This window comes from Cherax quadricarinatus, chromosome 22 (assembly GCF_038502225.1).
Source record: "Cherax quadricarinatus isolate ZL_2023a chromosome 22, ASM3850222v1, whole genome shotgun sequence".
Classification (NCBI taxonomy): Eukaryota; Metazoa; Arthropoda; class Malacostraca; order Decapoda; family Parastacidae; genus Cherax; species Cherax quadricarinatus.
Genome location: NC_091313.1, coordinates 19819567 through 19843920, shown reverse-complemented (window position 1 = coordinate 19843920; position 24354 = coordinate 19819567). Strand labels below are relative to the sequence as shown.

Genomic DNA, 24354 nt, shown 5'->3' with positions numbered 1-24354 from the left:
TTTTTTTTTTTCCCCTGTACAGTAAATTTCATCATCTTTCTTTTAAACATCCTCTCAAAACCCTCCACCAACCACTGCAATGTCTCCTTATTCTAATAACAGTCATCAGTAAAAAAAATGATAATTTTGTATTTCTCATTTAATCCCAAGTTCATTATTTATTAGTACCACAACTCTCCCAACAACTTTACTATTCATTTCCTTCTAAAATTCCAACTGTTAGTGGAAAACCTTTCTCTTCTACCCCTACATACACTTAACATGCCACCCCCTATTTCCCCCTCATATTTACATTTTTAGAGTTTTCAACAAAGTTCTAATCACCTGTTCCACACATAAGTGCCACACAGGTCCTTAACCCACTTATAAGAAACATCATAACAATTTAATCAATTAATCTCAAAACTTTGTAGGAAAATGTAGAAAAAAGAAAAAATTACATTTGCTGGAGCACAGCTTGCTGACAATGTATGCACCACCTGCTCAATTGGAAGAGTTGCCTTGATGCCTGAAGTAGTCCCCTTTCCTGCACTACTGAATGCTGAAGTTATAGACCCTAGTGTTCCCAATATTCCCTGTAAGAAACACATTGCATGATTAAAACTGGGGAAAATGGTTAATGTTTTTTTTTACATTAATTCTCAATCCTCATAAAAAGAAAATTGGCACTCAATATTAAACTAGCTAAAATTTCCATTTCCAATTACCTGTACTGTACTAGAAACATTATAGTATTTAACTCATAAATACAGTAATACTATATTTACTAATATCAGTGGTTTTCACATTTACCTATATCACATCTAAAACAACACTGGTAGAAAGACCATAATACAGTATTTGTACCTCACAGAAAAAATTTATAAGTACTCATATAGCAAATACAGTATGTACCTTCAAGCACATTAATATTAAAAAATATGAATTTAAGGCTTTCAGCTGAATACATAGCTTTACTTATACAGTATTAAGGAAAAATTAGTACTGTACTGTTTTTTTATCTTCAGTACTTGAGCTAAGGACATATGAGCCAGATTCCTAATTCAAGGGGTAATTTGCCTGATGTGGAGGTATTTCTTTCTTTTCCTTCCTATTGCACTCCTGAAAATTTTCATAGGTTACTTTATTACTTTCTGACTTCTGTCAACAGTGGCGTTTTCAATGTTGTATTGACTACTGTATTCGTGGTTACAGTATGTACTGATTTCACCATAATTAGGTCAACATAATTTGTTGTGTCACCCATTTCTTCAGGGCTATTTACCATTATTTGTATCTTAGTGTATTTCTAGTAACTTACCTGTTCTTCTTCTAAGCCCACAAGTTTGGCATGGGTCACCCAAACAGTAAAGATTTAAGAGGGCTGTTTTATAGCAGTATAGGGTACCAATTTTGAAGATTCTCCCACTTGTTCGACAGTTGTCAGTGTTGGCTCTGTGATTACCACGCCCCTTTCCACTCTTCCTTCTGTGGTATCTGAGACCACTGGTACCAACTACACTTATGGAACCCAACACCTTGACTTACTCTGGGGTGCATCAGTACTTAGTACCAGCTCCACAAATTCAGGATGCCAGCTCTTTTCCAACCATTATAGGAATTGCAAGATCCCTGAAGTATTTTACCATTTTCTTCACCTAATTCTGTTACACGGTGGTTTCTTTGGGCCTTAAGATATTATTGTAATTTCATTATTATTCTTAAAAGTGCTTGTAATTTTTTCTATTTATTATTTTATTTATTTATTTATTATTTATTTACTTATTTATTTTTATATAGCCAGACTTGAGTCCTGGAAATGGGAAGTACAATGCCTGCACTTTAAAGGAGGGGTTTGGGATATTGGCAGTTTGGAGGGATATACCTCGACAACAACCTAAATTTCAGCACCCATATCCAACACATAACAAAAAAAGTATCCAAAACGGTGGGGATCCTCTCCAAGATACGATACTATGTACCTCAAACTGCCCTTCTCACACTATATCATTCACTTATATATCCATACCTCACCTATGCTATCTGTGCTTGGGGTTCAACTGCAGCAACACACCTTAAGCCAACAAAAAGCCGCAGTAAGAATAATCACTAAATCCCATCCCTGGCAACACCCCCCCCCCCCCACTCTTCATAGATCTAAACTTAATCCCTGTTCAGAACATCCACACTTACTACTGTGCAATCTCTATCTACAGGACCTTAAATTCCAATATTAACCTTGACCTAAAATGCTTTCTTGATAGTTGTGACAGGATCCACAGGCATAACACCAGACACAAACATCTCTATGACATTCCCCGTGTTCGACTAAACCTTTACAAAAATTCAATGTATTTCAAAGGACCTAAAATCTGGAACACCCTACCTGAAAACTCTAGAACTGCAGACACATTCATCACTTTCAAAACTACAGTTAGAAAACATCTTATCTCCCTGATCCACCCCGACAACTAACTACATGATAACCACCTGGTGGTTCACAATTACACTCACTCACCCACTGACTATAAACCCAGAAATACTAATCTTAAAATAATAAATCCTAACTAGTCATAAGTTTGCTTATGCTACTCCAATATAGACACCTTGTATTGTGCCAAAACAAAAGCATTCACATTGCTAAACTCACAAATTATGATGTAGTCACTTAGCCTTAATACCATAATCTGTAAGGATTTAATGTTAATTTTTAATCTAAGTCTGCTCGAAATGCCTAGCCATGCTAGGTGTCCTAGTGGCCCCCTCTGTAATTAGTATTTTATAACATGTAAACCACACAATACCCAAAACCTGTAAACCTCACATTGTAACCCTTACAGAGAATAAACTTGAATTGAATTGAACTGAATTGAATATGCTGTGTATCTTTATACATATATGCTTCTAAACTGTTGTATTTCTGAGCACCTCTGCAAAAATAGTGATTATGTGTGAGTGAGGTGAAAGTGTTGAATGATGATGAAAGTACATTTTTTTGGGGGGGGGGGGTATTTTCTTTCTCTTTGAGTTACCCTGCCTCGGTGGGAGATGGCCGACTTGTTAAAAAAAAAAAAAATGGAAATAAAGACTGTTTTTTATCCTCATCTCTCATACCTTATTTGATTGTTTTAATGTTATAGTTTTTATATTTCTTTATATAAAAGTATAAGGGTGACTCCCCAAATATTTTTTTTTTTCAACAAGTCAGCCATCTCCCACCAAGGCAGGGTGACCCAAAAAGAAAGAAAATCCCCAAAGAGAAAATACTTTCATCATCATTCAACACTTTCACCTCACTCACACATATTCACTGCCTTTGCAGAGGCGCTCAGGTACAACAGTTTGGAAGTCCCTCCAAACTATCAATATCCCAAACCCCTCCTTTAAAATGCAGGCATTGTACTTCCCATTTCCAGGACTCAAGTCTGGCTAACCAGTTTCCCTAAATCCCTTCAGTAAATATTACCCTGCTCACACTCAAACAGCTCATCAGTTCCCAAAAACCATTGGTCTCCATTCACTCCTATCTAACATGCTCACAAGCACTTGCTGGAAGTCCAAGCCCCTCGCCCAAAAAACCTCCTTTACCCCCTCCTTCCAACCTTTTCGAGGATGTCCCCTACCCCTTCCTTCCCCTACAGATTTATACGCTCTCCAAGTCATTCTACTTTGATCCATTCTCTCTAAATGTCCAAACCACCTCAACAACCCCTCTTCAGCCCTCTGACTAATACTTTTAGTAACTCCACACCTTCTCCTAATTTCCACACTCTGAATTCTCTGCATAATATTTACACCACACATTGCCCTTAGACAGGACATCACTGTCAAATACTTATACCTGGAAAATCAAAACTGCCCATACATAATAATAATAATAATTCAATGAATTATTATTATTATTATTAATACTGTATATTCACTGAAAGTGCTAAACCTGGAAAATATATATGAGAGAGAGAGAGAGAGAGAGAGAGAGAGAGAGAGAGAGAGAGAGAGAGAGAGAGAGAGAGAGAGAGAGAGAGAGAGAGAGAGAGAGAGAGAGAGAGAGAGAGAGAGAAAGAGAGAGAAAGAGAAAGAGAGAGAAAGAGAGAGAGAAAGAGAGAGAGAAAGAGAGAGAGAAAGAGAGAGAGAGAGAAAGAGAGAGAGAAAGAGAGAGAAAGAGAGAGAGAAAGAGAGAGAGAGAGAGAGAGAGAGAGAGAGAGAGAGAGAAAGAGAGAGAGAGAAAGAAAGAGAGAGAAAGAGAGAGAAAGAGAGAGAGAAAGAGAAAGAGAAAGAGAGAGAGAGAGAGAGAGAGAGAGAGAGAGAGAGAGAGAGAGAGAGAGAGAGTGTGTGTGTGTGTGTGTGTGTGTACTCACCTATTTGTGGTTGCAGGGGTCGAGTCATAGCTCCTGGCCCCGCCTCTTCACTGATTGCTACCAGGTCCTCTCTCTCCCTGCTCCATGAGCATTATCATACCTCGCCTTAAAACTATGTATGGTTCCCACCTCCACTACTTCACTTTCTAGGCTATTCCACGGCTTGACTACTCTATGACTGAAGAAATACTTCCTAACATCCCTTTGATTCATCTGAGTCTTCAACTTCCAATTGTGACCTCTTGTGTCTGTGTCCCATCTCTGGAACATCCCGTCTTTGCCCACCTCGTCTATTCCGCACAGTATTTTATATGTCGTTATCATGTCTCCCCTGACCCTCCTGGCCTCCAGTGTCGTCAGGCCGATTTCCCTCAACCTTTCTTCGTAGGACAATCCCCGTAGCTCTGGGACTAGTCTTGTTGCAAACCTTTGCACTTTCTCTAATTTCTTGACGTGCTTGGCTAGGAATAAGATGGACGAGTGGATTCCAAACTGGTGCTGCATACTCCAGTATGGGCCTGACGTAAATGGTATACAGAGTCTTGAACGAATCCTTACTGAGGTATCGGAATGCTATCCATAGGTTTGCCAGGCGCCCGTATGCTGCAGCAGTTATCTGATTGATGGGCGCCTTGGGAGATATGCTCGGTGTTATACTCACCCCCAGATCTTTTTCCTTGAGTGAGGTTTGCAGACTTTGGCCATCTAAACTATATTGTGTCTGCGGTCTTCTTTGCCCTTCCTCAATCTTCATGACTTTGCATTTGGCAGGGTTAAACTCAAGGAGCCAGTTGCTGGACCAGGCTTGTAGCCTGTCCAGGTCTCTTTGTAGTCCTGCCTGATCCTCATCCAATTTGATTCTTCTCATTAACTTCACATCGTCCGCAAACAAGGACACTTCTGAGTCTATCCCTTCCGTTATGTCATTCACATATACCAAAAACAGCACAGGTCCTAGGACTGACCCCTGTGGAACCCCGCTTGTCACAGGCGCCCACTCTGACACCTCGTCACGTACCATGACTCGTTGTTGCCTCCCTGTCAGGTATTCTCTGATCTATTGCAGTGCCTTTCCTGTTATGTGTGCCTGATCCTCTAGCTTTTGCAGTAACCTCTTGTGAGGAGCTGTGTCGAAGGCCTTCTTGCAGTCCAAAAAAATGTAGTCGATCCACCCCTCTCTCTCTTGTCTTACTTCTGTCACCTTGTCATAAAACTCCAGTAGGTTTGTGACACAGGATTTTCCTTCCCTGAAACCGTGCTGGTTGTCAATTATACACTTGTTTCTTTCCAGGTGCTCCACCACTCTCCTCCTGATGATCTTCTCCATGACTTTGCATACTATACACGTTAGTGATACAGGTCTGTAGTTTAGTGCCTCATGTCTGTCTCCCTTTTTAAAAATTGGGACTACATGTGCCATCTTCCATACCTCAGGGAGTTGCCCAGTTTCAATGGATGTGTTGAAGATCTTTGTTAATGGCACACACAGCATCTCTGCTCCCTCTCTAAGGACCCACGGAGAGATGTTGTCTGGTCCCACCGTCTTTGAGGTGTCAAGTTCACATAGCAGCTTCTTCACCTCCTCCTTGGTTATGTGTACCTCATCCAGCACTTGTTGGTGTACCCCCCTGTTCTGATTTCCTGGAGTCCTACTGGTTTCCACTGTAAGTACTTCTTTAAATCTCGTGTTGAGCTCCTCACATACCTCTCGGTCGTTTCTTGCAAGCTCCCCATCACCCTTCCTCAGTCTGATTACCTGGTCCTTGACTGTTGTTTTCCTCCTGATGTGGCTATACAACAGCTTCGGGTCAGACTTGACTTTTGATGCCATGCCATTTTTATATTGTCGCTGAGCCTCCCTTCTTATCTGTGCATATTCTTTTCCGGCTCTTCAGCTAATCTTTTTATTTTCCTGAGTTCTCTGTCTTCTGTACCTTTTCCATTCTCTAGTGCACCTAGTTTTTACCTCCCTACACCTTTGGGTGAACCAAGGACTCGTTCTGTTCTTCCCATTATTTCTGTTTTCCTTGGGAACAAACCTCTCCTCTGCCTCCTTGCATTTTGTTGCCACATAGTCCATCATTTCTTGTACTGGTTTTCCTGTCAGTTCCCTCTCACAATGAATGTCTTGCAGGAAGTTCCTCATGCCTGAGTAGTTCCCCCTTTTGTAGTTTGGTTTTTCCCATCCTATTCCTGCTACTCTCTCCACTTGAAGCTCAACTATATAGTCAAAGCACAGAACCACATGATCACTAGCTCCTAGGGGCCTTTCATACATGATATCCTTGATGTCCGAACTACTTAAGGTGAATACAAGGTCCAGTCTTGCTGGATCATCTTCACCTCTCTCTCTTGTAGTGTCTCTAACATGTTGGTGCATGAGGTTTTCCAGCACTACATCCATCAACTTCGCTCTCCATGTTTCGAGACCCCCATGGGGCTCCAGGTTTTCCCAGTCAATCTCCTTGTGATTGAAATCACCCATAACTAGCAACTTTGCTCCCCCCATGTGTGCTCTTCTGGCCACCTCGGCTAGTGTGTCGACCATTGCTCTGTTGCTCTCATCGTATTCTTCTCTTGGCCTCCTGCAGTTCTGTGGTGGGTTGTACATTACTGCAATTATCACCTTATGTCCCTCAGACTGGATTGTTCCTACTAAGTAGTCCCTTTCACCCATGCCATCCATTCCTTCCATTTTCTCAAAACCCCACTGGTTTTTAATGAGCAGTGCAACTCCTCCTCCCCCTCTCCTCCTTCTGTCTTTCCTGAGGATTTGAAATCCGGGTGGAAAGACTGCATATGTATGTATGTATGTATGTATGTATGTATGTATGTATGTATGTATGTGTGTGTGTGTGTGTGTGTGTGTGTGTGTGTGTGTGTGTGTGTGTGTGTGTGTGTGTGTGCGTGTGTGTGTGTGTGTACACTCACCTAATTGTACTCACCTAATTGTGGTTGCAGGGGTCGAGACTCAGCTCCTGGCCTCGCCTCTTCACTGATCGCTACTAGGTCCTCTCCCTCTCTGCTTCCTGAGCTTTGTCATACCTCTTCTTAAAACTATGTATGGTTCTGCCTCCACTACTTCACTTGCTAAGCTATTCCACTTCCTGACGACTCTATGACTGAAGAAATACTTCCTAACGTCCCTGTGACTCGTCTGAGTCTTCAGCTTCCAGTTGTGACCCCTTGTTTCTGTGTCCCCTCTCTGGAACATCCTATCTCTGTCCACCTTGTCTATTCCCCACAGTATCTTGTATGTCGTTATCATGTCTCCCCTGACCCTTCTGTCCTCCAGTGTCGTCAGTCCTTTTTCCCTCAACCTTTCCTCGTACGACACTTCCCTGAGCTCTGGGACTAGCCTTGTTGCAAACCTTTGTACTTTCTCTAACTTCTTGACGTGCTTGACCAGGTGTGGGTTCCAGAATGGTGCTGCATACTCCAGTATGGGCCTAACATACACAGTGTACAGTGTCTTGAACGATTCCTTATTAAGGTATCGGAATGCTATTCTCAGGTTTGCCAGGCGCCCGTATGCTGCAGCAGTTATTTGGTTGATGTGTGCCTCCGGTGACGTGCTCGGTGTTATGGTCATCCCAAGGTCTTTCTCCCTGAGTGAGGTCTGTAGTCTTTGTCCACCTAGCCTATACTCTGTCTGCAGTCTTCTTTGCCCCTCCCCAATCTTCATGACTTTGCATTTGGCAGGGTTGAATTCAAGAAGCCAGTTTCTGGACCACATGTCCAGCCTGTCCAGGTCTCTTTGCAGTCCTGCCTCATGCTCATCCGATTTAATTCTTCTCATCAGCTTCACATCATCTGTGAATAGGGACACTTCAGAGTCTATTCCTTCCATCATGTCGTTCGCATATATCAAAAATAGCACTGGTCCTAGAACTGACCCCTGTGGGACCCCGCTCATCACAGGCGCCCACTGTGATATCTCTTCATGTACCATGACTCGTTGTTGCCTCCCTGTCAGGTATTCCCTGATCCATTGCAGTGCCCTCCCTGTTATATGCGCCTGATCCTCCAGCTTCTGCACTAATCTCTTGTGGGGAACTGTGTCAAAGGCCTTCCTGCAGTCTAGGAAAATGCAATCAACCCACCCCTCTCTCTCGTGTCTTACTTCTGTTACCTTGTCATAAAACTTCAGAAGGTTTGTGACACAGGATTTGCCTTCCATGAACCCATGCTGGTTTTCATTTATAATCTTGTTCCGTTCCAGGTGTTCCACCACTCTTCTCCTGATAATCTTTTCCACACAATGCCTGTCAGAGACACAGGTCTGTAGTTTAGTGCCTCATTTCTGTTTCTTTTCTTAAATATGGGGACTACATTTGCTGACTTCCATTTCTCAGGTAGTTGCCCAGTTTCAAGGGATGTGTTGAAGATTGTGGTTAGGGGCACATACAGCATCTCTGCTCCTTCTCTAAGGACCCACGGGGAGATGTTGTCCGGTCCCATCGCCTTTGAGGTATCAAGGTCACTTAGCAGCTTCTGCACCTCCTCCTCGGTTGTTCGTATGTCATCCAACACTTGTTGGTATATTCCCTCTTGATGTTCAGTTCTGTGCTGTCTTCCCACAGCCCTTCCTGTCTCTACTGTAAAAACTTCCTTAAATCTCCTGTTTAGCTCCTCACATACCTCCTGATCATTTCTTGTGAGTTCTCCACCTTCTGTCCTCAGTCTGATCACCTGGTCTTTGACTGTTGTCTTCCTCCTGATGTGGCTATACAACAGTTTCGGGTCAGTCTTGATTTTCGATGCTATGTTATTTTCATACTGTCGCAGGGCCTCCCTCCTTACCTGTGCATACTCGTTCCTGGCTCTGCGACTAATCTCCCTATTTCCATGTGTTCTCTGCCTTCTGTACTTTTTCCATTCTCTATTGCACTTTGTTTTTGCCTCCTTACACCGTTGGGTAAACCAGGGGCTCGTTCTGGTCTTCCCATTGTTTCTGTTGCCCTTGGGAATAAACCTTTCCACTGCCTCCTTGCATTTTGTTGTTACATATTCTATCATTTCATTTACTGGCTTTCCTGCCAGTTCTCTGTCCCACGGAACCTCCTGCAGGAAGTTCCTCAACCTTATGTAGTCTCCTCTTTTATAGTCTGGCTTTTCCCAATCAACTCCTGTTACTCTCTCCACTTGCAACTCTACTATGTATTCAAAGCACAGAACCACGTGGTCACTAGCTCCTAGGGGACTCTCATATGTGATGTCCTCAATGTCTGAACTGCCCAGGGTGAACACAAGGTCCAATCTTGCTGGTTTATCCTCCCCTCTCACTCTGGTAATGTCCTTAACATGTCGGCACATGAGGTTTTCCAGCACCACATCCAACATCTTGGCTCTCCATGTTTCGGGACCCCCATGTCGCTCCAGGTTTTCCCAGTCAATCTCCCTGTGGTTGAAATCCCCCATAACCAGCAGCTTTGCTCTGCTGGAGTGAGCTCTTCTTGCCACCTCAGCAAGTGTGTCCACCATTGCTCTGTTGCTCTCTTCATATTCCTCTCTTGGCCTCCTGCAGTTCTGTGGTGGATTATACATCATTGCAATGACCACCTTGTGCTCCCCAGACTGAAGTAAGTAAGGGTGAGAGAGAGTGAGTGTGAGTGTGTGTGTGTGTGTGTGAGAGAGAGAGAGAGAGAGAGAGAGAGAGAGAGAGAGAGAGAGAGAGAGAGAGAGAGAGAGAGAGAGAGAGTGAGAGTGAGAGTGAGAGTGAGAGTGAGAGTGAGAGTGAGTGTGTGAGTGTGTGAGTGTGTGAGTGTGAGTGTGAGTGTGTGTGTGTGTGTGTGTGTGTGTGTGTGTGTGTGTGTGTGTGTGTGTGTGTGTGTGTGTGTGTGTGTGTGTGTGTGTGTGTGTGTCCCCCCAGTGTCCAGGAAAGTATATTGAATAAAAGGAGAGAGAAAATGAACCCAGGGTATCCACAAAGTTCTTTTCTGATTTAAATGTTTTTTTATGACAAAATAGTGACGTGACAAAAGGGAGTTTTCTGCACATACAGCAAAACTTACAGGGATTTTAGATGGGTTAACATTCTTTAATCCATGCAATTTCAGCATGTGCACCTCTAGTGGTCTAATACACCTAATCAATACCCTAGTTCATTCCATGTATTGGCTAACATATCTGATGTAATTTTTCCAATGCCATACAATTCTCAAGCATGGAGTATTTTAATATAAGCTACTGATATCCAGAAAACATAATTCTTCACAGAAAGAAGTCTAAATGTCTTATATCTGAGGATCATGGGGACCATTTGATGGAACCATTTGATGGGACCATCAATCTGCCAGGAAACTTTATGTTATGGTATTATGCTATTGTATGCAGAGTACTTCATTTTTGTATGATACATAGGTACATGAAGACCAACAGGAAATAATTGTTAAAAGCTGAACAAGATTCTTTCCCATTATAATTAAGCTGCCCAGTTATAAGTGGACCCCAAAAGAAATTAAGAACCTCAGTGTCTGACTTTATCAGGTTATCCTGGGTTAAGTCACACAAAATTCACTATATGGTATTTGTATAAATTTAAACCTGTGTAATGAACCAGAATATAAAACTTAATCATTTCCTCATCTTTGTCCTATACACTTGCTTGAAAGAAGACTTTTAATTTTTCATGAAGCCCCTTGGAATTTTAATTTCAATCTCATTAAGCTATTCTTTTTTTCTTTTTTGCCCTCAGTGTACAATGTTAGGTAAATATAGTTTAACTTTTAGAAACCCAATTTTGCAGCATGACAATTTCTTAACAAGACATAATTAAGTCCAGGTGAAAATATATACTTCTGATGAGTGTGCAACAGTGAATATCTTTACTGATGTCAATAAAGATATCTAGTGTTGCATGTGTCTTACTCCTTAATTATATGCATTTTGTTAAATTTCATTTTATTCTTAACAAAGGCTATTAATATGGACAGGTATCGCTGATTTCATTGTATTATCTTGAAACATAATTACAGTGTACAGTATTATTTAGCTTACCTTACTACCCAGCCAAGAACCTAACTCAGAAGGCAAAGGCCAATGGTTCACTCTCGCTCGCCCTCGCAGAACTGTCCACAAGACCTGAGCATCAGTGAAGCTGTGGGCTTTTCTTAGTGCCAGTGGACTACCAACATGTGACTCTGAAGCAACCCAATGATACATGCAGCAGTAGAAGAGAGTAGTTAGAAGAGACTTGTCTATAATGTTAGCAGCACGTGGGTACTTGATGAGCATGGGGTTTGTTTGGTCATTACAGTCTGCCTCATCTATGGCCATCTGTCTTTCTAATGAAGAAAGAAAAATTACAAATATTGGTCAGCTTAGTTAGTGCAATAAAATATTAAGTTATAAAAAGAAGAGCATACAAAAGATATTTTTTATTTTTTATTATTAACACATCGCCCATCTCCCACCAAGGCAGGGTGGCCCCCCCAAAAAAAATTTCATCATTCACTCCATCACTTTCTTGCCAGAGGTGTACTTACATTACAGTTATAAAGCTCCAACATTAACACCCCTCCTTCAGAGTGCAGACACTGTACTTCCCATCTCCAGGACTCTAAGTCTGTCCTGCCGGTTTCCCTGAATCTCTTCATAAATGTTACCCTGCTCACAGTCCAACAGCACGTCAAATCCTAAAACCCATTTGTCTCCATTCACTCCTATCAAACACACTCATGCATGCTTACTGAAAGTCCAAACCCCTCGCACACAAAACTTCCATTACCCCCTCCCTCCAACCTTTCCTTGGCCAATCCCTACCCCTCCTTCCCTCCACTACAGATTTCCACACTCTCAAAGTCATTCTATTTTGTTTCATCCTCTCTACATGTCCAAACCACCTCAACAACCCTTCCTCAGCCCTCTCACCCACACCTCCTTCTAATTTCCAAACTACAAATTCTCTGCATTATATTCACGCCACACATTGCCCTCAGACATGACATCTCCACTGCCTCCAGCCTTCTCCTCGCTGCAACATTCATCACCCACGCTTCACACCCATATAAGAGCGTTGGTAAAACTATACTCTCATACATTCCCCTCTTTGCCTCCAAGGACAAAGTTCTTTGTCTCCACAGACTCCTAAGTGCACCACTCACTCTTTTTCCCTCATCAATTCTATGATTCACCTCATCTTTCATAGACCCATCCGCTGACACGTCCACTCCCAAATATCTGAATACGTTCACCTCCTCCATACTCTCTCCCTCCAATCTGATATTCAATCTTTCATCACCTAATCTTTTTGTTATCCTCATAACCTTACTCTTTCCTGTATTCACCTTTAATTTTCTTCTTTTGCACACCCTACCAAATTCATCCACCAATCTCTGCAGCTTCTCTTCAGAATCTCCCAAGAGCACAGTGTCATCAGCAAAGAGCAGCTGTGACAACTCCCACTTTGTGTGTGATTCTTTATCTTTTAACTCCACGCCTCTTGCCAAGACCCTCGCATTTACTTCTCTTACAACCCCATCTATAAATATATTAAACAACCATGGTGACATCACACATCCTTGTCTAAGGCCTACTTTTACTGGGAAAAAATTTCCCTCTTTCCTACATACTCTAACTTGAGCCTCACTATCCTCGTAAAAACTCTTCACTGCTTTCAGTAACCTACCTCCTACACCATACACCTGCAACATCTGCCACATTGCCCCCCTATCCACCCTGTCATACGCCTTTTCCAAATCCATAAATGCCACAAAGACCTCTTTAGCCTTATCTAAATACTGTTCGCTTATATGTTTCACTGTAAACACCTGGTCCACACACCCCCTACCTTTCCTAAAGCCTCCTTGTTCATCTGCTATCCTATTCTCCGTCTTACTCTTAATTCTTTCAATTATAACTCTACCATACACTTTAGAATTATATTCACGCCACACATTGCCCTCAGACATGACATCTCCACTGCCTCCAGCCTTCTCCTTGTTGCAACATTCACCACCCATGCCTCACATCCATATAAGAGAGTTGGTATAACTATACTCTCATTCATTTCCCTCTCTGCTTCCACAGACAAAGTTCTTTGTCTCCACAGACTCCTCAGTGCACCACTCACCTTTTTCCCCCTCATCAATTCTATGATTCACCTCATCCTTCATAGACCCATCTGCTGACACGTCCACTCCTAAATATCTATATACATTCACCTCCTCCATAATCTCTCCCTCCAATCTGATATCCATTCTTTCGTCATCTAATTTTCTTTGTTATCCTCATCACCTTACTCTTTCCTATATTCACTTTTAATTTTCCTCTTTTACATACCCTACCAAACTCATCCACCAATCTCTGCAACTTCTCTTCAGAATCTCCCAAAAGCACAGTGCCATCAGCAAAGAGCAACTGTGACCAACTCCCACTTTGTGTTAGAATCTTTATCTTTTTACCCCAAGCTCTTGCCAACACCCGAGCATTCACTCTCTACAACCCCATCTATAAATATATTGAACAACCATGGTGACATCACGCATCCTTGTCTAAGGCCTACTTTTACTGGGACATAATCTCTCTGTCTCCTACATACTCTAACAGAAGATAATGTCTGTTAATTTTTATGGAGTAGAGAGAAGCTTCCAATAAACTACCAACAGAATTATAAATTAGAATTCACCCTTTTTTAAATTAAACTTTAACTATGAAAAAATTGCAAATTAAAGTAATAAAGGTACATAAGGAGGAAAACTAGTAAACAATTACGTACTTGAGAAAATATTAACAAAGTAAAACAACAGCACAACAGATTTACATTGTGGTGGACCAGTGACTGTGGGCACTGTACTACACAGTTTAAGGAACATGACATTAATGGGAGAAAGTGTATCCTTTTTACTTCCCCAATCACAGTAATCTATGGAAAATTGAGGCCTGTCTAGTTTACTACTTTAAAACAGATTAATTAATTACCCTTATAAGACACAGGAGTAACCTCAGCCATTTTACCTTGGCATGTCACAAAAAAAGTGGGAAAGCTCAGAATCACAAGCAGCGCTGTATAGCCCTTGTGGCTTAGCGCTTCTTTTTGATTATAATAATAATAATCAGAATCACAAGGTTTATAATAATTTTCAATTTAAATCATAGTTATGTCTCATGATGCAATATTTAATTTATAATAGAATGAACCGGGAAACTAGCAAAGATCTCAATCAAATGGTAAAAATAACTAGGATATAAGGATAACTAGGATAAAACCCATATTAGGAGTACTTTGTCCTCCCTTTCTCCTGGCAATACCTCCTGTTCTTCAGTTATCTATCATAAGGTATTGTTTACTGCATGCCACTGATAATAAGCATGGATTATTATATTCATGGGGAAGTGATGAACTCATAAAGATCATACAGCACCTAGGAAATAAAAGGCAAACAAGTATTACTGAAAGAAGGGAAGGGTACCTGGAGTTACCTGGAGAGAGTTCCAGGGGTCAACGCCCCTGCAGCCTGGTCTGTGACCAGGCCTCATGGTGGATCAGGGCCTGATCAACCAAGCTGTTACTGCTGGCTGCACGCAATCCAACGTATGAACCAAAGCCCGGCTGGTCAGGTACTGACTTCATATGCTTGTCCAGTGCCTGCTTGAAGACAGCCAGGGGTCTATTGGTAATCCCCCTTATGCATGCTGGGAGGCAGTTGAATAGTCTTGGGCCCCTGACACTTATTGTGTTGTCTCTTAATGTGCTAGTGGCACCCCTGCTTTTCATTGGGGGGATGTTGCATCGTCTGCCGAGTCTTTTGCTTTTGTAAGGAGTGATTTTCGTGTGCAAGTTTGGGTAGCTCTAATTCTTTCCCTCAAGAGACCTTTGCCAGTATTAATGCACCCTCCTTAACCCTTGAACTGTTCAAACCTAGACCTACTTCACTCCACTCACGTAGCACTCACTCTAATATTGCATTTAAAAAAAAAAAAAAAATTAAATGAAGAGTGCATTTTTCTACATGTTATAGGATAAAAAAAATTTATGGTCAGTACTTACCATGATATAAGCCTGTGAAGTTAGCACTGGATGCTCACCTGATAGCAACACTAACTCCTGCTGCTTGCAGAAATGTTGCCGATATACCTTTTTTCCTCGTTTTTATTTTAATTTATATATTTTTTATGTTCTGATAATTACAATTTATAATAGTTCTTGTGATTTCATAGCCAATCTTTGTTCTGACACTAATATTAGGTACTGAAATAGTACTCAAATAGTCACAATCACATTGACAAGTGAACATTTACTATTGTCTAGAAATATACACAAAGTATTTATAGGTCCCAGCAATGTTTTAGACACACTGGAGTATACCTTGAAGCATGGTATTATGACAAGTGTCACTATACTGTTAACAGCCCACTAACACTTGATAAATGGGTACTCAGGGAACCCTCCCTTTATTTGTTTTCACTGTTACACATAAACATGTCTGTTTATCTGTCTGTCTGTCTCTGCTCATCTATTGAGCTCTGCTTATCTGTCTTTCTGTCTGCCTGGAGTATATATAAGAACATAAGAATGTAGGAACACTGCAGAAGGCCTACTGGCCCATACGAGGCAGGTCCTTATCAAAACGACATCTACCTAAAGCTACTCAAGAAATAACTCCCGTACCCCTTGACACCAATCAAACCCAGCCCCTCCCACTCATATATTTGTCCAGTCTCTTCTTAAAGCTACCCAAGGTCCTAACCTCTATCACCCCACTGGGAAGACTGTTCCACGCATCTACAACTCTGTTAGAAAACCAGTACTTACCTATGTCCTTTCTAAATCTAAATTTATCCAACTTAAATCCATTATTCCTGGTTCTTACCTGGTTCGACACCCTCAGTACTTTATTAATGTCTCCCTTGTTTATGCCCGTCATCCACTTATACACTTCAATGATATCTCCCCTCATTCTACGCCTCTCCAGAGAGTGGAGATTTAAGGCTTTAAGTCTATCTTCATACGGGAGGTTCCTTACACAGTAAATCATTTTAGTCATTCTTCTCTGTATGTTCTCTAATGAGTCTATGTCCATCCTGTAGTAAGGGGACCAAAACTGAGCAGCATAATCTAAATGAGGCCTCACTAGTGATGTATAGAGCTGTAAAATAACTTTTGGACTTCTGTTACTTATACTTCTTGAGATAAATCCAAGTAATCTGTTGGCCTTGTTGCGCACACTGAGGCACTGCTGTCTTGGCTTTAGATTTCTGCTTACCATGACTCCCAAGTCTTTTTCACATTCTGTATGACCAAGCTCTACTTCACCTAGATTATAGCTTCGAGGGTTATTTTCATTACCAAGGGCAAGTACCTTACACTTATCCACATTAAATTTCATCTGCCATTTCTCAGACCAAGACATTAATTTGTTCAAATCGTCCTGGAGTTCATTGATATCCTCCTCAGAGTGAATTATACGGCCTATCTTTGTATCATCAGCAAACTTACTCATGTCACTAGTAATCCCTTCATCAAGGTCATTAATGTAAATTATGAACAAGAGAGGGCCTAAAACTGATCCTTGTGGAACGCCACTAGTGACTAATCCCCATTCAGATTTCACTCCATTAATGGTAACTCTCTGCTTTCTATTGGTAAGCCATGCCTCAATCCATGCTAGAACTTTACCTCCTATACCATGAGCTGCCACTTTTCTTAAGAGTCTCTTGTGAGGTACTCTGTTGAAGGCTTTACTAAAATCCAAAAATCGAAGGCTTTACTAAAATCCAAAAAAATCGAAGGCTTTACTAAAATCCAAAAAAATCGAAGAATGGTGTTATGGCAAGTGTTGACAGCCCAGAGACATTTGATAAATGCACTGCTCCAGCTAACCCTCATCTGTCTGTCTGTCTGTCTTTCTATCTTTGCCTGGAATTTTTATGTTATCCTAGGTAATTAACACTACATGTATGTATAATAACTGTACCCAGCCAGCCGGCCAGCCAGCCGGCCAGCCAGCCAGCCAGCCAGCCAAATACACAAGAACATAAGAAAGAAGGAACACTGCAGCAGGCCTACTGGCCCATGCAAGGCACGTCCATGTCACTCCCCAGGTTAGACCAATGACCCATCTAGTCAGGTCACATCCACTGAAGGAAGGAGCATGGCATCAGACCTAGTAGAACAAGCTAGTCAGATCCAACGCACATCTACTCATGTATTTATCTAACCTATTTTTACTTTCCTCTTAAAAGGGGAGTGTTAATGCTACATGGCATCAGTGAATCCCTGGCATTTGCCACCTATTTGCTCTAGCTGCCACTCAACTGAACTGGTGCTCCCACAAGGTACTAAGTGGTCCCAGATTTTTTTAATACTGCGCACACTAAGTGTTAAGACCCATTCTCTCGTGTCTAGGCGACTCAGACCTATTGCCCAAATTTTGAAGGAATGAAAAATAAAATGTTGATCTACGTTCGGAGAGCTATGCGAGCAAACGTATATCTATGTTTGGACAGTTTAAGGGTTAAAGTGAACATGTGTAAAAAGTTTGTCTGTAACACAAAGAATGACTAAAGAACTTTTTCCTAGGAAACACCATCAGAAACATCATTGTTTTAATAAGAAAGTCATAACAAACCTAGAAGTTTGATATGGTCCATCACAATTTTGGCCTCATGAGAGAGACTAGGATCAGTGAAGCTGTTGTCAAGAGCCTTTTTCATGTTTTTCACTTTGTGTTCTGGTGTTCTGCTTGAGAGAGCCAGCTCATAAGCCAAGATCTGTAATATTCAAAATAAATGTTATCATATAACATCAGACATGCACATCTACTGATACATTTGTAAGCCAATGAATGGTTAAAGGTCTATGCTATAATTTAACAGCTGAAAATTAACAACAGAAAAGTATTAGGTGGCTGCATATTTAGAATATATCAATGCTTTGTATAAAACACACACTGTAATTATAATGAGTTGGAGTTTTTATTAGCATTAATAATTTCATTTGAACAAGAGATGACCAAGACAAAAATCAGTAATTGCCTATCTAATTTTACTGTAATATCAATAAGAAATTTAAGGCCTATGTACTGATGAAGGAAATTATTAATCTAAAAATCTTGCTTTTCCCACCCAGGTAGAACAGTTGAGTTAAGCATCACAAACTATCACCACATATCTGGCTATCATCCATTCACAAAGAGAATCTAAGCTACAATATTGCAAAAGTTGGAAAGTCACATAACTTGCATGCTTCTTGACTCCTCTACATTCAAGAAAAATTAGCTTCCAATGTGCATTGTCTGTTGCCAGTCCTGTGGATTTTAAAAAGAAGCAAAATATTCTAAAATTTTCAAGTGTTCAACAACTGCATTTTACTAGCATTCAACTATTATATATTAATGTAAACTACCTAGTATGCACTTCTTTTTTAGTATATTTTGTCACCTACTACAATTTGGTGACCCCCTAGAAGGGAAATACATTTATTATTGTTTAATATCATAGCTGTTTTTTTTAGGACATGAATGTCAGGGTATGTGGGTAGTAGGTTGGTAGACAGCAACCGCCCAGGGAGGTACTACCGTCCTGCCAAGTGAGTGTAAAACGAAAGCCTGTAATTGTTTTACATGATGGTAGGATTGCTGGTGTCTTTTGTCTGTCTCATAAATATGCAAGATTACAGGTAAGTCTTGCTACTTCTACTTACACTTAGGTCACACTACACATACATGTACAAGCATATATATACACACCCTTCTGGGTTTTCTTCTATTTTCTTTCTAATTCTTGTTCTTGTTTATTTCCTCTTATCTCCATGGGGAAGTGGAACAGAATTCTTCCTCTGTAAGCCATGCGTGTCGTAAGAGGCGACTAAAATGCCGGGAGCAAGGGGCTAGTAACCCCTTCTCCTGTATATATTACTAAATTTAAAAGGAGAAACTTCAGTTTTTTCTTTTGGGCCACCCCACCTCAGTGGGATATGGCTGGTACGTTGAAAGAAGAAGAAGAATGTCAGAGTTCAAATAGCTCTCTGTATCACATACCCACTCATCCTTCAGAGTGCAGGCACTCTATTTCCCTCAAGAATTTAACAAGTTTCCTGAATCTATTCATAGACTTTACCTTGCTTGTTCACCAACAGGATGTCAAATCATATAAAGTACCTGTTTCCCCCTCACTGAGATCTAACTTGCTCCCACATGGCTGCAGATGCTCAAGCCTCTGCCATATAATGTCTCATTCACATTCCCCTTCCAACTACTATTGCATGCAAATACTGGAAGAAATGCAAACTGAAATGCAAATGTGCTGAAATAGCATATGAACTTTTGCATATTTTTATACTCACAGCAGCATCCTCAGATCTGCCAAGTAATCTGAAATATTAAAAATTGACATCAATTACTAATGCATTACAGTACCAAGCAATTAGGAATATTCAAAACTGACATAAATTACTGAACTAAATACTGAACTGAGAAGAGCATAAAACAACTATGATTTTCAAATCAGATTTAACCCTGAGAACACGTTAAGAAACAATACTGGGCCCCATATTGACCCAAGGAGCTAAAAATGGTTTTGTGTACAAGGGGCTTGGACATACAGCAGGCTTGTGTGAGCATGTTAGATAGGAGTGAGTAGAGACAAATGGTTTTCAGGATTTGACAAGCTGTTGGAGTGTGAGCAGGGTAATATTTTGTGAAGGGACTCATGGAAACAGGATAGCCGGACTTGAGTCCTGGACGTGGAAAGTACAGTGCCTGAACTCTAAAGGAAGGGTTTGGGATATTTGCTGTTTAGCGTGATATCTAAACCGTCATACCTGCAAGCCTCTGGCAAGACAGTGATAGTGTGAATGATGGTGAAAGTGTTTCTTTTTTGGGTCACCCTACCTTGGTGGGAGCACATATATATATATACATGTTTTTTTTTTGTTTTTGTTTTTTTTCAACAAGTCGGCCGTCTCCCACCGAGGCAGGGTGACCCAAAAAAAACAAAGAAAATCCCCAAAAAGAAAATACTTTCATCATCATTCAACACTTTCACCACACTCGCACATTATCACTGTTTTTGCAGAGGTGCTCAGAATACAACAGTTTAGAAGCATACACATATAAAGATACACAACATATCCCTCCAAACTGCCAATATCCCAAACCCCTCCTTTAAAGTGCAGGCATTGTACTTCCCATTTCCAGGACTCAAGTCCGACTATATGAAAATAACCGGTTTCCCTGAATCCCTTCACTAAATATTACCCTGCTCACACTCCAACAGATCGTCAGGTCCCAAGTACTATTCGTCTCCATTCACTCCTATCTAACACGCTGACGCACGCTTGCTGGAAGTCCAAGCCCCTTGCCCACAAAACCTCCTTTACCCCCTCTCTCCAACCCTTTCGAGGACGACCCCTACCCCGCCTTCCTTCCCCTATAGATTTATATGCTTTTCATGTCATTCTACTTTGATCCATTCTCTCTAAATGACCAAACCACCTCAACAACCCCTCTTCTGCCCTCTGACTAATACTTTTATTAACTCCACACCTTTTCCTAATTTCCACACTCCGAATTTTCTACATAATATTTACATCACACATTGCCCTTAAACAGGACATCTCCACTGCCTCCAACCATCTCCTCGCTGCTGCATTTACCACCCAAGCTTCACACCCATACTATACTTTCATACATTCCCTTCTTTGCCTCCATAATTAACATTTTTTGACTCCACATATACCTCAATGCACCACTCACCTTTTTTCCCTCATCAATTCTATGATTAACCTCATCCTTCATAAATCTATCCGCCGACATGTCAACTCCCAAGTAGTATCTGAAAACATTCACTTCTTCCATACTCCTCCTCCCCAATTTGATATCCAATTTTTCTTTATCTAAATCATTTGACACCCTCATCACCTTACTCTTTTCTATGTTCACTTTCAACTTTCTACCTTTACACACATTCCCAAACTCATCCACTAACCTTTGCAATTTTTCTTTAGAATCTCCCATAAGCACAGTATCATCAGCAAAAAGTAACTGTGTCAATTCCCATTTTGAATTTGATTCCCCCAAATTTAATCCCAGCCCTCTCCCGAACACCTTAGCATTTACTTCCTTTACAACCCCATCTATAAATATATTAAACAACCATGGTGACATTACACATCCCTGTCTAAGACCTACTTTTACCGGGAAGTAGTCTCCCTCTCTTCTACACACCCTAACCTGAGCCTCACTATCCTCATAAAAACTCTTTACAGCATTTAATAACTTACCACCTATTCCATATACTTGCAACATCTGCCACATTGCTCCTCTATCCACTCTATCATATGCCTTTTCTAAATCCATAAATGCAATAAAAACTTTCCTACCTTTACTGACTCAAGAAATCGTAATGACATGATTGCAAACAAACCATACCCCCGGCCGGGATTGAACCCGCGGTCATAGAGTCTCAAAACTCCAGCCCGTCGCGTTAGCCACTAGACCAGCTAGCCACAATAAGATTCATCCAACTAGGTATATTTCTACACCATAGGAAGGTTAGCACAGGCACCACTATGACCACAAATGCAAGTTTTTACAGACAAATCTCCAGCTAGCGTGGCCGTGACGAACTCTAGCTCAAGTCCCTTCACTGCCGTCAACATGACTCAAGAAATCGTAATGACACGATTGCAAACAAACCATACCCCCGGCCGGGATTGAACCCGCGGTCATAGAGTCTCAAAACTCCAGCCCGTCGCGTTAGCCACTAGACCAGCTAGCCACAATAAGATTCATCCAACTAGGTATATTTCTACACCATAGGAAGGTTAGCACAGGCACCACTGTGACCACAAATGCAAGTTTTTACAGACAAATCTCCAGCTAGCGTGGCCATGACGAACTCTAGCTCAAGTCCCTTCACTGCCGTCAACATGACTCAAGAAATCGTAATGACAAGGAAGTTACTTCCTTGTTTACGAAAGTTCCTGTTGATGATTTATTAAGTTTCTTATCTGAAGAACTCGTTAACTATGATTTACCATTGCCAGTTCCTACTATCATTAAACTTATTAAACTTTGCATTGTTGATGCAAAATTTGTATTTAATGATAAGTTTTACACTCAGAAGTTTGGTATGGCAATGGGAAATCCTCTTTCACCTGTTCTTAGTAACCTATACATGGAATTTTTTGAAACAAGGTTGCTTAACACAATCCTCCCTAATAGAGCTAAATGGTTCAGATATGTTGATGATATTTTGTGTCTTATGCCCAAAAATGTAGATATACACCATTTTCTTGGAAAATTAAATAGCTTAGCTCATTCTATAAACTTTACTGTTGAGTTTGAAGAAAATAACTCATTGCCTTTTCTAGATGTTTTAATTATTAAGGGTAATAATGAATTCAAATTTAAAATTTACAGAAAACCTACAAATAACTGTTCCTATGTCCACTATTATTCCTCGCATCAAGATAGAGTCAAACTGTCTGTTTTCTCATCAATGTTTTTGAGAGCTTTACGAATTTGTAGTCCTGAGTTCATAGATGAGGAAATATCCAAAATTTATGAAATAGGTAATGATTTAAAATACCCAAGAAATGTAATTGATAAATCTTTTAAAGTTGCTAGAAACACTTTTATAATCCAAAAAGGGGGAACCAGCCTTATTCAACTAAAAATATGTTGGTTCTCCCTTACCATGAAAACTTGGTTGATATGCCTTCTCTTCTTAAGACTTTTAATATTAAAGTTGTATTCAAAAATCTTGATACAGTAAAAAAACTTTTGATAAAGAATTCCCCCCAAAATGCTGATGGATGTCTATAAGATTCCTTGTAAAATTTGCGATAAAGTTTATTACGGTCAAACTGGTAAAAATCTCGAACTAGATTAAAACAACATAAATATAGCATTAGAACTGGACAAGATTCCAATGCTCTATTTATTCATGTAAGAGATTTTAACCATCCAATTGATTTTCAAAAAGTTGAGAAAGTAGTATCAAGCAAGTCCATGGTCGACAGGAATATAATTGAATCTTGTTTCATAAAAAGCAGTTTTGACAATAATATGAATATTTCCTTTGGTTTATATAAATTAGATCCATTTATAATTAATAGAATTTGGGAAGAATTTAATAATACACTGGACAAATAATTTTTAAATTTTCTTGGGTAGAATAGCTTGGGGGTGAGTTGTGCAAAGGACCTATCCAAGTTGGCTCGCCGCGTGTCACGTGTTTAACCGTTGTGGGATCTGATAGTGAGGTGCTGGCCGGACCCCTTATATAGCTTCCTTGGATGCTTCACTTTCATAGTTCCTTGATAATGTGAGTAGTCACGAAAGCGCTTGGAATTTCTCTATTCTTTCAGAGTGGTTGTTTTGCATATTTTGAAATCACCTGTTCACTGTGATCTTATTGCATATATATATATATATATATATATATATATATATATATATATATATATATATATATATATATATATATATATATATATATATATATATATACATATGTATCTTTCTTTCAACACATCGGCCATATCCCACCGAGGCGGGGTGGCCCAAAAACAAAAAACAAAAGTTTCTCCTTTTACATTTAGTAATACACCTATCATCCGACTTACGACCTGCTCGACATACGACCTGCTCGACATACGACCATTCGACTTATGACCTTGTTTTCTATGCCAAATTTCTGGGAAATAAACAACTGTTTGTGTTGTACACAGCATTTATCCTAAACCTTACAGTATAAAATACAGTACTAACAGCATAAAAAGTGAAGTAAAAAATGAAATACCAAAATAAAACAATAAAATAAAGTCATTACAAAAATGTGATGGTGATATTCAGTAGTAAGGTTTGACTTACGTCCATATCGACTTATGACCGGTTTCTCGGAACCGAACTCGGTCATAAGTCAGATGGTACCTGTATATATGTGCTTGTACATGTATGTGTAGTGTAACCTAAGTGTAAGTAGAAGTAGCAAGATGTACCTGAAATCTTGCATGTTTATGAAACAGAAAAAAGGACACCAGCAATCCTACCATCACATAAAACAATTA

The 24354-nt window shown here is 40.3% G+C and overlaps 1 protein-coding gene across 3 annotated transcripts in view; it reads right to left on the bottom strand.

Annotated features, from left to right (window-relative positions):
• Vps16B (Vacuolar protein sorting 16B) overlaps nucleotides 1–24354 on the bottom strand; it is a gene marked incomplete at its 5' end in the record, with an annotated part of 90357 nt that overhangs the window by 16771 nt on the left and 49232 nt on the right. For all 3 annotated transcript variants that reach the window (XM_053778194.2, XM_053778193.2, XM_053778195.2), the window contains 4 exon segments: nucleotides 441–575; nucleotides 11337–11623; nucleotides 17909–18050; nucleotides 19624–19651. In XM_053778194.2, the coding sequence (XP_053634169.2) occupies nucleotides 441–575; nucleotides 11337–11623; nucleotides 17909–18050; nucleotides 19624–19651 (592 nt within the window).